The 17387-nt window shown below is 38.8% G+C and overlaps 1 protein-coding gene across 1 annotated transcript in view; it reads left to right on the top strand.

Annotated features, from left to right (window-relative positions):
* Nucleotides 1-17387, top strand: part of SH3PXD2B (SH3 and PX domains 2B) — a 127286-nt gene that overhangs the window by 75874 nt on the left and 34025 nt on the right. Inside the window, exons 5-6 of the mRNA XM_083352975.1 lie at nt 547-623; nt 8387-8478. Coding sequence (XP_083209101.1) covers nt 547-623; nt 8387-8478 — 169 coding nt within the window. The remainder of the gene's footprint in view (nt 1-546; nt 624-8386; nt 8479-17387) is intronic.

Raw genomic sequence — 17387 nt, 5'->3', positions numbered from 1 at the left:
AGGTTCTCTCAGAAAATGGTGTAAATCTGCAGTGCACTTATGATGGTTCCATATGCTATTTCCGTTTCATTATACTGACAAATTGATACAAACAGTATTTTGCTTTTCACTGGTTAGTTCCATATTATTTTGGGGTATACATCTAAGAGTTTGGTGTATTCTGTGTCCTTTTGCTATTGCCTACATCAGAAAGAACTGTCTAATGGTTTTCTCAGAGGGCTATTTTGGAAAGAACTTGTAATAGAGAGAAAAATCTTCCACTTTCACCCCCAAATCCACCTACGGTATATTTCCCAGAAGATTCAAGTTTCTAAAAGTTTCAGTTATCATAGCTATGAATAAAACAACTCTATCATTGAATGTCCTTCCTTTCCACGTTTGGTACCTTCCCAATGTGTTGAGTTTCAAAATGGGAAAATGATTATATTGAAAAGTATACTCATATACAATTGACTAAGGATTATTGCCACCTCAAAGTATTCACTAGAGTGAATTTCTAATAAAACAACCAATAACTTTGTTCTTTCTTTATGTTATTTATCATAGGCAAGATTCTCTTCCGACGAAGCCATATTCGTGATGTTGCTATTAAGCGCCTTATACCCATTGATGAGTATTGTAAGGTAATGGATATTTTTTTTATTAGTTTGATTAGGGCACCACTTTCAACATATGGCTCCTTATTATACACTACCATCATTGTTGGTTCATATTTATGCATTTTCACGTGACCTGGAATGTTACAGCTGTTCACTCAGTTGTTGTGTATATCTGATCAGAAAGTACTACCAAGTAGTAGAAGGTTGCTTCATAAAGACTTGAAATTGAGTGGGGGAGGCACCTGCTTTCTTCCCCCCAAAATCCAACCATGTTTTCCCGAAAATAAGACCCGGACTTTTTTTTTACCTCCAAAAGAGGCACCAGGTCTTATTTTCAGGGAGTGTCTTTTCCACTCACCTCCGGCACCAACAGCCCCACCTAGCTGACCCATTTCTTCTGCAACGGAAGGAAACAGCTTAATTGTGCAGCTGAGAATGGAGCTTTGGCCTGCATTTTGCAGTCAAAGACCTTTCTGGAAAGCTACTGCAGCCAAGAATCGAGCTATGGATTCAATCCATAGCTTGATTCTCAGCTGCAGAGGCCTTCCAGAAAGGCCTCTGACTGTGAAATGCAGGCCTGAGGATGCAGCAGAAGAAATGGGCCGGTGAAGAGAGGCCTGGTTGCAAGGTAAAGGAGCAGGGTGCATGGGGCAGCTCCACACCCCCAGCCTAGCTTGATTTTTAGGTGTGTACCTCACCCCAAAACTAGGGCTTATTTTCAGGGAAACATGGTACTTCTTGTAGTAGTTGTATGCTGCTTTATGAGGGAGATGGGCAGCTGAGAAGTTGGGTGTATGTGTGTGTCCCAGAACTCCAAACAGTCCAGATAAAAGAAATTGCAAGCAATTTCAGTTAGTATAGAGCAGGGGTGTCAAACCTGCAACATTACCTAACGGATTGTGATGTATTGCGACTTTTTTGCCATTTCCGGTAATGGGGTGGGCCCGGTTTCTCTATAATGCATCCGGCCTGTAGGCCGGCAGTTTGAGTTATATTTGTTTGTTTCAGGAATACTGCAGCTTTATAAAGTATCTATGTAAACGTTAAATAATTGTGCATTTTCTCTCATTAGATCCTTTATAATGCATTATGGAAATGCTGATTTATTATTAATATATTATCATTAGGTTTGTTTGGTATTTGAAATTCACTATTAAATGCTGAATTATGGTGAATACATTGTCATTAAAACCATGCTATAAGTAGATGACATAATGATTTTATTAATGCCAAGCCAATAAAATTCTAATTTAGCCTCATTTATTACTCAATCACTTATCATCAAACTTATTCCTTGATAGATCTTAGTTGAAAGCAACTTCCCTTCTCAGCTGGTAAGAAGTTACTTCCATTAGATTGCTCTATTTTCCCACTGCTGAAAGTAATTCACATTATATCCTTCAAATAATAGCCTTTATAATACTGTTACTACTCAGTTACAGGGGTCCCAAACCTATTTGGCTCATGGACACATTTGGAATTTTGATTAAGTCTACCCTAAAATTATTGTCTTGAATGCACAAGGATGTGTGCGAATGTCTGTCTAGCTTATTATAATCTGTTTCATAGGAAGACAAATTATAGAGGTAAAAAAGTACATAATGTGCCTGAGATTCTGAATAGATGTATGTATTTCTCAGTCTAAAAAGATTTGGCACTAATGCAAAGTAAATCTGGTCCTCATTTCAGGTGAGGAATTTCCACTGTATACATTTCTAAAGTGGAACAAAGCAAGACAGGAAGGTTGATTGTTTATGTGCCATCAAGCTGGTGTCACTCTTAGTGACCACATAGATTCTTTGCATAATGATTTGTCCCTAACCTGGTTCTTCAGGTTTTCCAGTGGTGGAAAACAAGTGTAGTTGACCCATATTTTGAACTTTAAAAAAGGAGCAGATTTTCATATAATCAGGGTAATGATTATTCATTCATTTATAAAATTTATAACTGCCCATTTTACCTCAAGGGAACTCTTGCATGGCAAAAAGAAAAGGGAAAAAAAACCATTGAGAACAGGAGCTCAAGATAGGTGGTTTTTCCTAAAGAAGGAGATACAAAATTCACAATTGCAAACAATTCCAAAGGAAAAAATGGAGGACAACAGAAGAAGCCACAATGGCCATGCAAAGCAAAAATCTGAAAAGAAAAAGGACACATTTAGAAAAGGAAAACGGCTGGATCAAGAAGGAAGAATACAGTGAACCAATCTAGAACTGTAGAACGAATGTCTGGAAAATGAAATATCTAGATGAATTAGGTGAAATGTTTAAGACTAAATGGACTGTTTCAGATGTATTCAGAATTAATGGAAAAGGATCTGTATATAAAGAAAAAGCAGAGCTATACAATTCCCCCAAAACAACAATACTAATAAATTTGGAAGGGACCTTGGAGGCCATCTAGTCCAACCCCCTGCTCAGGCAGAAAACCCTATACCATTTCAGACAAATGGCTGTCCAGTCTCTTCTTAAAAACTTCCAGTGTTGGAGCATTCACTGCTTCTGGAGGCAGGTTGTTCCACTGGTTAATTGTTCTAACTGTCAGGAAATTTCTCCTTAGTTCTAGGTTGTTTCTCTCCTTGATTAGTTTCCATCTGTTGCTTCTTGTCCTGCTTTCAGGTGCTTTGGAGAATAGCTTAGTACTCCCTCTTCTTTGTGGCAAGCCCTGAGATATTGGAACACTGCTATCATCTCACCCCTAGTCCTTCTTTTCATTAAACTAGACATACCCAATTCCAGCAACCGTTCCTTATATGTTTTAGCCTCCAGTCCCCTAATCATCTTTGTTGGTCTTCTCTGTACTCTTTCTAGAGTCTCAACATCTTTTTTACATCATGGTGACCAAAACTGGATTATGAACAATAAGTTGAAGGGGGCAAGAGAAAAGCTTGAATGTGGTTAAAAAAACCTGTTTAGGGATACTTCTTTGAAAAAATAAATCTTTAGGATCAGATGAATTGTAGCTTTGTATACTGAAGAAAGTAGCTGGTGGTATAGCCAAACTCTTATGTATTTAGCTTTGAGAAATCCTGGAGTACTGATGAAGTACTAGATGACTGGAGGAAGGCAAGTGGTGTTCTTTTTTTCAAAAGGGAACAATGGGAGATTCAGCAAAGTACAGTATAGATCTGTCTGACATCAATACCTGGAAGGATTGTAGAGCAGATCATAAAGAGATCGGAATGTAAATGTCCTCAAAACAATGCAGTATTTACCTGCGGTCAGAACTCATCTTTCCAGACTAACCTTATCTCATGTATTGATTGGGTGCCTTTGATAGATTGTGCTAATGCTATTCACCTAATGTATGTTGACTTCAGCAATGCCTTGATGAAGTACAATGTCTAATGGGATGTTAATTCACAATCTGATTTTGTATGTTCTAGGTGGGGATAACTTTCAAGTGAATATATTGCTGGCTTGAAAATCGTAGTTGACTGCTCCTTGTCACATTGGAGAAAGGCACCTACTGTATCTCCTCAAAGTGCAGTCCTACGTTTTCAGCTGTTTAATATTTTTATTAATGCTCTGGATGAGAACACGAAAGGATTGCTTACAGTTTTGCAGGTGACACAAAATTGAATGGGTTTGCTAATACCTCTAGGAAACAAAAATTTAAAAAGTAAATAAAAATCCTGATGGGGTTAGAGAAATGGGCTGAACTTTAAAAAATTTTTTAATGAAGACAAATGCAAAACTCTTGATTGGCAAAACCCCCCACACATTGGGTGGGAGATATGTGACTTGGCAACGGTACTTTCAATCAGTCAATCAGTCAGAATTGAGCTGTAAGGGACCTTGGAGGTCTTTGAGTCCAACCCCCTGTTCAAGCAGGAGGCCCTATATGTTTCAGACAAGTGACTGTCCAGTCTCTTCTTAAAAACCTTCATTGATCAAGCACCCAAAACCTCTGCAGCAGCCTGTTCCACTAGTTAATTGTCCTCACTGTTAGGAAGTAGGAAGTTTCTCCTTAATTCTAGGTTGCTTCTCTCCTTGATTAGTTTCCATCCATTGTTTCCTGTCCTGTCCTCTGGTGCTTTGGAAAATAAGTTGACCCCTTTCTCCTTGTGGCAATCTCTCAAATACTGGAATACTGCTATCACGCCCCTTCTAGTCCTTCTTTTCTCTAGACTAGCCAAACCCAATTCCTTACTCTTCTTTGCACTTTTTCCAAAGTCTCAACATCTTTTTTGTAATGTGGTGACCAAAACAGGATGCAGTATTCCAGGTGTGGCCTTATTAGGTTTTATAAAGCAGTACTAATACTTCACACAATTTTGATTCTGTGCTTCTTTTTATACAACCAAGGATTGTATTGGCTTTTTTGGCTGCTGCTACACACTACTGGCACATATTTAAATGAACGTCCACTAGGACTCCAAGGTCCCTCACACAGCTACTGTTTTTGAGCCAGGTTTCGCCTAATTTGTACTTGTACCTTTGGTTTTTCCTGCCTTAAGTGCAAAACCTTGCTTTTCTCCACATTAAATTTCATTCTGTTGAAAAGGGCCCATTGTTCAAGTTTGTCAAGATCTTTTTGGATTCTGAGCTTGTCTTCTGGGGTATTGGCTATTCCTGCCAGCTTAGTGTCATCTGCAAATTTGATGACTTCCCCTTCTATTACTTCATCTAATCATTTATGAAGATATTGAAAGAGTACTGGGTCTAAGATGGAACTTTGTGGTACCCCAATGCTTACTTCCCTCCATGTAGATGTAGTACCATTAAGGACGACTCATTGAGTACAGTTTATCAGCCAGTTATAAATCCATCTGGTGGTGATGCTGTCTATCCCACATTTTTCTAGCTTACCAAGAAGTAGGTTGTGATCTACTTTGTCGAATGCATTGCTAAAGGCTAAGTATACTATGTCCACAGCATCTTGCTGGTCTGCTAATTTAGTCACTTTGTCAAAGAATGAAATAAGATAGGTTTGGCATGATCTGTTTTGAACAAACCCATGCTGGCTTTTAGCTATAACTTTACTTGTTTCTAGATGTTCACAGACCTGTTTTTTGATTATCTTTTCCAGTATCTTCTCAGGTATTGATGCCAGGCTGATTGGTCTGTAGTTTCCTGGGTATGTTTTTGTAGTCCTCTGGGTCTGTTTTTGAGAACAATCTTGAAGAAATAGTTGATTGCACACTGAACATGATTTCACAATATGATATGGCTGTAGAAAATTCAGATCAGTTTCAGTTTTCATCGATAGTAGTATCATTTACAAACCACAGGAAGAAATCATTCTGGCTTTTTCATTATTTGCATCCTTTGTATGTTTGGTTTACTACATAATTTGCTTTTGTGGTCCCAAGTTACTTGCATATTATTTAATACGTTTCTAAAATATTTGTTTCTTTGGGGAAAATGCACAGAGAGGACAATGGTATGCAAAACTGAATCAGCTTCTAAACAAGAGTCCCAGGTCTTAAGATTAAATATACCAAATAAATTTAGTATAATTATTATTGTAATATAGGCCATTCTAGCATTTTTTTAAAGTTGGTGAGTCTCATAAACTCTGCACTGCCTTCCAACTAATGGCACATACTGTATTGATTTGGTGACTAGGGAGAAGGGGTTGTAAAAATGCTATGGAACCTGTATGTAAGCAATTCCAGTTTCTCCCAGTATGAGTTTCACTTCAGCAATAGTAGTATTGTACTTAGTACTTTAGTACTTTCTCCCATGAGAGACGGGGGGAAGTCTTTCCATATAACCAAAAACAAAGTAAAACATGGAAATTGCTGTGGTTGTGGATATTTAGCAAATGTTGCTGAATGCTGCAAGATTAACCACGTCCTTTTGACAAGCTGCGTAAGCAACTATCACTTCTTTTATTTTGCTTTCTTGTGAGAAATAAAGAGGGGAAGTATCATTTCCAAGGATGACCTTGAAATATTTTTATGAAAATAAATGATAAATTCTTTCAATAATGTGGTATCATAACCCAAAATCCAAGAAGAAATAGCCATTGCATAGTAACAGGAGATTTAATAGACGTAGAATAGAAAAATTAGGCATCCTAACTTTTAATAGAAAAGAGTGAAGCATCCTCAGAATGAATGCTCTGAAATGCTTTTGACCATTGGGTGGGAAAAACCTACATGAAAATCAGGTTTACCATCATATTGGTATTTGCTGATTCCAAACGCTAAGCAGAATATAGAATAACAGAGTTGGAAGAAAATTGGAAGTCTCCTAGTCCAACCCTCTGCTCAGGCAGGAGACCCTATACCAGGGGTAGGCAACCTTGGCTCTTTTATGACTCGTGGACTTCAACTCCCAGAATTCCTGAGCCAGCATGGCAACATGGCTGGCTCAGGAATTCTGGGAGTTGAAGTCCACGAGTCATAAAAGAGCCAAGGTTGCCTACCTCTGCCCTATACCATTCCAGACAAATGGCTATTCAATCTCCTCCTAAAAACTTTCAGTGATGAAGCACTCATAACTTCTGGAGGGAAACCGTTCCACTGGTTAATTGCGCTCATTGTCAAGAAATTTCTCCTTATTTCAAGGTTAGATCTCTCCTTGATGAGTTTCCATCTGTTGCTTCTTTTTAATGAGAAAGAAAGACAGAAATAAAGAAATAACCAAATTCCACATTTAAAATACCTAATAGGCCAATGATGACTAAATGAATTACATTTTATGCTGTCTTGGGCCCATTTTATGAAAGAGATTTGTTGGTGTATTAAAAATGTTTACATGAATTTTAATCAATTTAACATTCATGCAGTTATGTGTGTGTATATGTGTATGTGTATGTATATTTGAAGTAGATCCATGAAAGTTAAGGAAAATCTAGATATATGAAAAAATAAGATAGCATAGTCAATTAAAACTAAAATTAAACTTTGTATTCCTTTTTACTAATTAGATTCTCTGTTTCTGTTCTGTAACATTAACAGGAAATATTTATGGAATTTTCAAAGCCTGAGAAGCTGTTTAAAATCTCTCTCTGCTTTCAGCAAATGATTATTCACACTGAAAACGGTGGCTTTATAATTATGCTGTGGTTTATTATTGAATTTATACATTACATTAAAACACTAGGCTATGCTTTACATAGCATGTGGATAGGTTTTCAACATTGTCAAAGCAAGCAAGTCACAAAATTGCAATGGTTTTGCTACTTCAGACTACAAAGTGGGTTGATCTTATTTTTTATATGCCTTTAAACAAACCACTTTCATTCTCTGTCCTAATCACTTATCTACAAAAATCTGATAACAATTAAAGTAATCTGTAAAAGAGGTTACTAAGGTTTCTATCAAGAAGATGTATATAAACATATTTGAGTATTCCTGAACATTATGGTGCAGATCAGCAACTGCAGATCTTCAAACTGTTTAAAAATTTTAATTTTGTAAAAATGTCATAGGCATCCATTCACAACATGATAGGCAATAGTATTGATAAATCTTAACAGATGGGCAAACTGGTGAATTAAAAGATAAGTAATTTGTCCAGGAACTCAAAATATATGGCAAGGGTGCTTAAGTGTTAGGATCAAGACAATTCATAATCAACTTTTTTTTCCAAACCATTGTTTCTACTTCATACATAAACATTTTTTTTACTTACTCTTCAATTCTTCCCAGCAATGTTCTGGTCTTTATTCTATTTGGTTAGTAACCCATATATATGAAATGGGGTCGATGCTATCATTAAAATGTCCATTCAAGTCTAATAAAGCTGACAGTCAACCTTTGGTGCATTTCCAACTGCTTACTATTTTGATTAAATATCACTGTTTTATAAATCACAGGTATGTTTGTTTTTCAGGCTCTGATCCAGCTGCCACCATACATTTCTCAGTGTGATGAGGTTCTTCAGTTTTTTGAGACAAGGCCAGAGGACCTAAATCCTCCGAAAGAGTAAGTTGTTGTAAATAAGTGATAGTGTCGTGTGTGTGTGTGTGTGTGTGTGTGTGTGTGTGTGTTTGTGTGTGTGTGTGTGAGAGAGAGAGAGACACAGAGAGAGAGAGAGAGAGACAGAGACAGAGAAAGAGAAAGAGAAAGAGAAATTGAGAGAGGGAATGACAACACAAACATTTTCATCAGTGAAAAATGAAATGTAAAAATGAATGTCAGACCTATCCCTTGTATGTAGAATATAGACATTTTCCAATAACTTTTTATTAACAAAAATAAATACAGTGATACTTTGGTATTCAACTGCTTTGAAGCACAGTGAATTTGGTACTCAATGCATTTTGACATAAAAGTTTTGTCCTGGTACTCATTGTTTGTTTGGTGCTCGATACATAAACTAAAAATTGCTGGTGTCGGCTGTTTTATGACTCATTACATTATTCCTTATGACAGAGGTCCCCAACTTTTTTGGAACACTAGGGACCAGTTCCTTGGAGAGAAGTTTTTCCGTGGACCAGAGGGGGTGTTATTTTATGTGCTGCCTGCATCCTGCGGATGAGGCTTTGCTTGTTTGTGCGGCCCAGTTGCTGGCATGCCACGGACTGGTACTGGTCCATGGACTGGGGATTGGGGACCCCTGCCTTATGGGGAAAATTTGTGTGGTGTTCATCATTTTTGGTACACATCACGCCTCCTGGAACTAATTAACAATGAGTACCACTGTACAACAGTGTAAGATAAATTAGCTTGCACAAGCATGAAGCCTATTTTTTAACCAAAACAGTTATATTTCTGTCATCTGTTTATTGCACCCAAAAAGTTATCTATCATCTTCATAAAGATAACAGAGGGTGATAACTTCTTGTATATAATATCAAGAAGTTGAGAAATATTTCACTTTTCTTCAGGGGATTCTAGAAGTGATAGTGGAGTTCCACATATTAAGAAAGCTTACTGAAGTTAAGTGAAGGTGATGAATATTTTATTCATGCTGTCACCTGGAGCTGAACCCAACTTGACTGTGTCTATCTAATTGCTTTGGAGTCTGGTCTCATGTATTTATAAGCCAGGTTTTACTACTATGGAAGGGGCTTGCTAAGTTTTAACTGAAATCTTTGATTAGCTCTTTGGGGAATTAAGTAGCAACTGTGTTTTAGAATATGTCGAGTGATCTATTAGCAGCAGGAGTGCTGTTTCTGGCAGAGAGAAATAATCTTGGAATTGTTGAGCCACTGAGTGATTACCTACATTCCATCCTCTTTTGAAGGCAAACACAGGAAGGATGGGAGAGATCTGATAATCATATTCTTGTAATGATAAGAATAAAGGGGGGGATTGGAATTGTTTTAAGTTGTATTTTATCTGATCTGTTAAAAAATATAAATACCCCATCATGACCAAATTTAATAGAAAAACTTGGTAGATGATAACCTGACCTTTCTCCAACTGTAATACAAAGTGATGGAAGGAGAATAGAGTGTGATAGGCAGACAACGGAAAGGGAAGATTGTGAGGTTCTTGGCGCTTTCTGAACTTGTTTTCTTGCGGAAGTTTCATTACCAGCTACTGATAATATTACCTTTGTAATGAAAGCTCTGCAACAAAACAGCCAAGCTCAGAGAGCACCACAAATCTCACCGTTCAACCCTGAGCTACAAATATTCTCTTTGTGTTTGAAGCTGTCGATTTGACTTGCTAGTATGTTCTCTGTCACTTCACAGCTGTCGAAATTCACTCAGTAGAGTGGCTGTGGAGCATATCTTAAGTCTGCATTTTTGTATTAATTTTGGCTTTTTTTCATAAAACAGTGCTACACAAGATCTGAACCATTACTTCAGAGACATTTCTTCTTTTGTTTCTCTCACCAGCTATTGTATTGTGTCTCAAACATCTCAAAATGCCAATTTCTGGTTTACTCACTTACTCTGTTTTGTCACTTTAAGCATCTCATTTGAACCTGCCATTCATGGTGCTTTATATTGTTCCAATAGCAATGAATCTTCGTGGAATTGCTTACAATTCCCATTAATGAAAACATTCATAGTGGGTTATATTTTTTATTATTTATTTATTTTTATTACATTTATATCCCGCCCTTCTCCGAAGACTCAGGGTGGCTTACAAGCTTAGCAGTATATGCATGTCTACAATTGTTTTATGTTAAGAAAAACCAAGAGCAAAAAGCGTTTTCTTGTTGTCAATTTCTTGAGTAACTTATGTTGACAAACACATGTGTGTGTTTTCCTTGCAAAGCAAGGATATTTGCAATCCATCTCTGCCTATCCTTGCCTGATGAAACATTTGCCTTGTGACTATGAGCTATCTGTGGCTGGAAGTCCTTTTGTTAACCATTTTGAGCATAAATATAACCCATTCATCATCATCTGTGTGGAATGCACAGTTATGCAAAGATATTGTGCAAACTGAATTGAGAAATACCTTATTGGAGAGATTAGAAGACTTGTTATTCTCTGTATCTGAGCACAGAGCCTTCCAACACCCATGTCGTTTACAAAGAATTGTTTTCAATTGGATAGATTTTCTTTCTGCATCTGGCTTTGAAACCTTTATATTTCTGTCTTCTTTCATCCTTTTTCATATTGCTTGCTTACCCAACTTTCTTCTCTCAGCCATTTGATTCAATTGATGCAAAAAACCCAGAGTCTATTAACTATTTGTCTATGCTACTTTCTTTTGTCAATTGGTTTTTTCCCCCCTTAGCTTCTTTTGCTGCTGTCAATTCATCAGCTAATGCATTGAAAGACACAAAGAGAAAAAAACAGAATTCAGTACATGGCATGTTGATTAGTATAGAGACACTTATATGGTTGCTTTTAGGCTAGAACCATAATTTTCTGTCTCATCAAAGGAGAAGTGGAGTAATGGAAAGGGATTGTTTCATAGGTGCTCAGTTTTCATGTTCTCTGAGATTCAGTTTTGTTGCTGTAAGAGAGAACCTTGAGTAGGCCGTCTTGCCCTCCCTTCCTCCCTATAGAACTGAGTTGAGCGACATTTTTTCTATGAAATTGTAGAATTTATCTATGTTTGCAGGTAAATGCATGCTTGCTCCATGACTTTCATTTCTTAATTTCTAGCATTTCTGAATCCACATCTTTTGTAGACAGAATCCTTGACCTTGGCTGAATTAATCTTCTACTCTGTTCTCTGATGTGCTGCATGTGCTACAACATTAGTTTGAATGAATGAATGAATGAACCTTTATTATCAAAGTACAACATGTGTACAGTAAGAGTGGCTGAGCCTCCCTTCGTGCCCCCCCAACTCACAGTGACAACAAACACACCATCTTGTTACACCATGTGATCTAATTGCACAACAATTAATTAATTAATTAATTAATTAGGAGGTATTAGAAACATCAATAACATGTACTACCCTGAAACCCAAAAACGCAAAGGGCCTGCAAGCTGTAATAATAAAAGTCAAGAAGCGCAGTGAAAAAAATGGGGAATATGATCGAATATAAAAAAGAGTAAATTAATGATTGTAGGTAGAAACAGCCTGAGAACTGTCAGTGGGGGTATTGAAGTAATCGATACTTTCTGCCTTTTGAATTAACCACGAACAATAAAGGAACAAGCAATCAAGAAATACACCATAGACTAACACTTGGTAAAGCAGCCATGAAGCCCTGGGAAAAGATATTCAAATATTGTGTCTATATCTACAAAGATCAGAATCTTGCAAGCCTTGCTACTCCTTGGGATTCTCTGTAGAAGTGAAAATTGAACTTTGAGGAAGCAAAGTGGGAACAATATGGATACTTTTGAACTTTTGTGTTGGAGAAGACTCTTGGGAATACCAGGACATTTGACTTACTTTCAGGGAAACACGTTAGGTAGACCCAACTATAGTGACAACATGTACACCATTGAAAGACAGGTTAGGGGCAGATCATCATGGAGAAAATCTATGTGTGTGATCAGTAAGAGTTGATAACAACTTGACGGTACATAATTAATCATCTCCAGTCTTTTGCACTGCTATTGTAGTGCCCTTAAATGGGAACACAATCTCAAAATATTGTATTATATTAGAGTACTGAAGTGGGCCTTAGAAAAACTGAGCAACAACAAAGCTAATGGAGGTGACAGTATTCCAGCTGAGCTATTCAAAATCTTAAAAGACGACGCAGTAAAAGTGCTACACTCAATTTGCCAGCAAATTTGGAAAACTCAACAGTGGCCACAGGATTGGAAAAGATCAGTTTACATTCCAATTCCAAAGAAAGGCAGTGCCAAAGAATGTTCAAACTATCGCACCATTGCACTCATTTCACATGCTAGTAAAGTTATGCTTAAAATCCTACCAGCTAGACTCCAGCAGTATGTGGATCGAGAACTACCAGAAGTACAGGTAGGATTTCGAAGAGGCAGAAGAACTAGAGATCAAATTGCCAACATACGCTGGATCATGGAGAAAGCTAGGGAGTTCCAGAAAAACATCTACTTCTGCTTCATTGACTATGCTAAAGCCTTTGATTGTGTGGATCACAACAAACTGTGGCAAGTTCTTAAAGAGATGGGCGTACCAGACCATCTTATTTGTCTCTTGAGAAACCTATATGTGGGTCAAGAAGCAACAGTGAGAACTGGACACGGAACCACTGATTGGTTCAAAATTGGGAAAGGAGTCTGGCAAGGCTGTATATTGTCGCCCTGCCTATTTAACTTATATGCAGAGCACATTATGAGAAAGGCAGGGCTAGATGAATCAAAAGTTGGAATTAAGATTGCTGGGAGAAATATTAACAACTCAAGATATGCAGATGATACCACTCTAATGGCAGAAAGTGAAGAAGAACTAAAAAGCCTCTTGTTGCGGGTGAAGAAGGAGAGTGCAAAAGTTTGGGTTGAAACTTAACATTAAGAAAACCAAGATCATGGCATCTGGGCCTCTCAATTCCTGGCAAATAGATGGGGAAGAAATGGAGGTAGTGACAGATTTTATTTTCCTGGGCTCCAAGATCACCGCAGATGGGAACTGTAGCCAAAAAATTAAAAGACGTTTGCTCCTGGGGAGGAAAGCCATGGCAAATCTAGACAGCACACTAAAAAGCAGAGACATCACCTCCCAACAAAAGTGCTATAGTCAAGGCTATGGTCTTCCCAGTTGCAATGTATGGCAGTGAAAGTTGGACCATAAGAAAGGCTGAGCGCCAAAGAATTGAGGCCTTTGAACTATGGTGCTGAAGAACACTCCTACGAGTCCCTTGGACTGCAAGGCGATCAAACCGGTTAGTCCTAGAGAAGTTCAACCCTGGCTGCTCTTTAGAAGGCCAGATCCTGAAGTTGAAACTCAAATACTTTGGCCACCTTATGAGAAGGAAGGACTCACTGGAGAAGAGCCTAATGCTGGGAAAGGTTGAGGGCAAGAGAAGAAGGGGACGACAGAGAATGAGGTGGCTGGATGGAGTCACTGAAGCAGTAGGCGTGAGCCTAAATGGACTCCAGAAGATGGTAGAGGACAGGAAGGCCTGAAGGAACATTGTCCATGGGGTCACGATGGGTTGGACACAACTTCACAGCTAACAACAACAACAACAACACTGTATTTGTAATAGTTTCTTTTGTAATTCGTTTCCCATACATAACTGCCATATTGAATTGGTCAAGAAGTTTCATTGGAAACTTTTTCCCCTAGGCTTCTGCTTCTTTCTTGAATGACCTGGATGATTTGATGGGCTAATTCAACACTTTGTTCAGTTTATGTAAGTGGTGTGTAAGGAATTACATGTAGTCCTCGCATATTGACTACTTCTTCAACAACCATTCAAAACTGTGACAGTGCTGAACAAGTGGTACTTATAACTGGGCCTCAAAATTCCTGCTATTGTAGCATCCCTGAGGTCATGTGATTACAGATCCAATGCTTGGCAACCAGCTCACATTTAATGTCACATGATCACCATTTGCAACTTTCCCTGCAAGTTTCCCACAAACAAAGTCAATGGGGAAGCCCGCAGGAAAAGTCACAAGTTGTTCTGTTAAGTTCTCCCACCCTTGTCACACTCTCCATTCCTTGGTCTTGCACACAGCTTGCATTAGGCTTCCCAAGTCATTCACAAGCTCATACATGGTCTGTAGAGGCCCCTCTCAGCCTCCTCCCCCCCCCCACAGCACTTCCTCCACTTGTGGCACCCCTGTGCTCTTACTTGGGATTTCTGCTTCCCATTTAATGACCCATACATTTTAGAGTTATGACAGCAACTGGAACTGCCAACATTGTTGTTCCTTTATTAAGCCATGAGGTCATGTGACATCATGCTTTTTGACTGCATCCTGATCCCAATTGTCATCATAACTTGAAGACTGCCTGTGTATTGTACTTCCTAGGCACCAACGTGAACACCCACTCTTTAAGAAAGCAATAGTACTATAAGATGTGTTTATAAAAGTATCAAGGCATTGCAGAAAGACCTGATGTGCCTTTTTGTTCTGGAGTGCCAAGCATGGAATAATGCATTTAAATTATAGGAAAGTAGACTCTAATTGAATCTTGGGGTGGGGGGTTCCCTTGCTGGATAGTAGAACCAATTGCCCTGAGAGATGGTAGGCTCCCCTTCATAGCTGACTTCAACCAGAGGCTAGACAGACACATTTTTGGGATGCCTTAATTTGGATCCCCGCACTGAGCAGAAGAATTGGACTTAATCATCCCTTCTTCCTCTATGATTTTTTTGTAGTCTCCCTTTCCTTTGTTTAAAAGAGGCTTTTCCTCTCATGTTAAGAAACAGAGCTTGCACTGAACAGGACACAAAGAAGTTGCTGAGTCAAAGGATTCATTCAGCTGCTAGGAGTTCTCAGCTGAAAGCCTGGAGCTTTCATTGCACAAGTGCTAAGTGGTGATTAAAACAATCTGCTCTGCTCAACCAGAGAGAAGTAACAGACAGAACAGATTAGTTTCCTTGCTGGCTCCTTGTTCATTCCAGGAACATGTCTTGCAGGCATCCATTTATCATAATAATCTATGCCTAGCAACATTAGAAAGGGCAGAGCCATTCTTCTTAAAAGGAATGCTATAAATTTGGTGCACTTTGATTTGCACTGTAGAGCAGGGGGAGGAAGATGGAGATGGGGATTTATAATCTGCAGCTTCATCCTTTTTGAGTGGGAAACAGAACTGTGATGGTAAATGCCTTACAAACATTTTTTGTGGCTCCTTATCTACAGATCTGCAGGATTACTGACTGGGAGGAACATAATGTTTACACTTTATTTACCCAGCAGCAGGACTTTTTGGTATGGAAGTTCAGAATGTTAACCCCAGTGTTTAAACTCATAAAAATACTCAAAGACTTTCTTTCCTATTTATTACGGTACTTAATTAACCATTTGCAGTATTTTTCTCAAAGGTCCCAGCAAATGATGGGATTTTAGAGAAGAGACCTGAAGCATGATCATCCTATTTAATCTGCTGCGATGAACAGATGCCCTCAGGGGCATCTCACAAATAACCTGTCCACATATCATTCAAGGGTTTTAAGGTGATAACTAGCACTTTGAATTGTACCTGGAAAAAGACTAAAAGCCAATGCAACTTGTGCAACAGCTGGCTAATTTGGACAAAATGTGAGGCACCCAGAATTACAGGGGCCACTGCATTCTAGAGAAGTTGTAATTTCAAAGTTGTCTTCAAGGCAGTTCCATGTACAGCGCATTGGAGTCAGGTAGTAACTAAGGCATGAATGACCGTGAGCAAGGCTCCTCAGTCTAGGAATGGGTACATTTAGTCCATGAGATGAATTTATACAAAGATTCTTCTAGCCATGGCTGCTACTTGGTTCTCAAACAGGAACTGCAGGTCAAGAGTATCCTTAAATCACACACCAGCTGTCTGGAGGAATGCTACCCATTAAGAATCAAATGTGACAACTCAATGGACTCAATGAAAGAAAAAGGTTGAGTCACAGCCAGTTCCTCCTTATTCAGGCTCTTACAACGTACAGATGTTGGGTTAAGTAATAACATCTGCCTACATGGACAAGAGGGACGTGGTGGCTCAGTGGGTTAGGACGCTGAGCTTGTCAATCAGAAGGTCGGCAGTTTGGCGCCTGTTACTCGTCCCAGCTTCTGCCAACCTAGCAGTTCGAAAGCACGTAAAAATGCAAGTAGAAAAATAGGGACCACTACGGTGGGAAAGTAACAGCGTTCTGTGCGCCTTTGGCATCTAGTCATGCCGGCCACATGACCACGGAGATGTCCTCGGACAAGCGCTGGCTCTTCAGCTTTGAAACAGAGATGAGCACCGGCCCCTAGAGTTGGAAACGACTAGCACGCATGTGCGGGGAAACCTTTACCTTTACCTTTACTTGGACTAAAGGTGTGTAGCTAAATATCATCATACTGATGATAGCACACTCCATGCTGCAGCTTCATTTAAATATTAAATAGAAGTGAGAAGACTGAAGTACCTAATGCAAGATAAGATGAGGGTTATATTCCCTCAACCCAATACCAACTGAAACTGGCCACCAAGGAAGGAGGAGAAACACTGCAAAACACTGCAAAGCATTCTGAACTACCAGAGCTGGTCCAGAAGGATATCATAATTGATAATATTAAGAGCCAACAAGAAATCAAGATGACCAAGATGGACACACGAAACCCTTCAAAAGTCATCCATAAATTGTGACCAATGCCATAAATCAGCATGAACTCTGATTGAAAAGGGTCTAGGTAATCCATTTCATAAGGGATCCTCTGAGTTGGGCACCTACCACACTCTCTACAAACTTCCTTAAAAGGGAAGATCAAAGACTGGATGGACTAAAGGGCATCTACCATCACTTCTTTCATCATTACCTACAAAGGGGCATTAATCACTGCTTGGCCCAACCACATGCAATTTCTTGGGAGGCCTTAACCAGCCAGGAGCAGCATGATCCAGAA

Source organism: Vipera ursinii (assembly GCF_947247035.1).
Source record: "Vipera ursinii genome assembly, chromosome: 2".
In the NCBI taxonomy this organism is placed as follows: domain Eukaryota; kingdom Metazoa; phylum Chordata; class Lepidosauria; order Squamata; family Viperidae; genus Vipera; species Vipera ursinii.
This window is presented reverse-complemented; position numbering and strand designations above follow the sequence as displayed.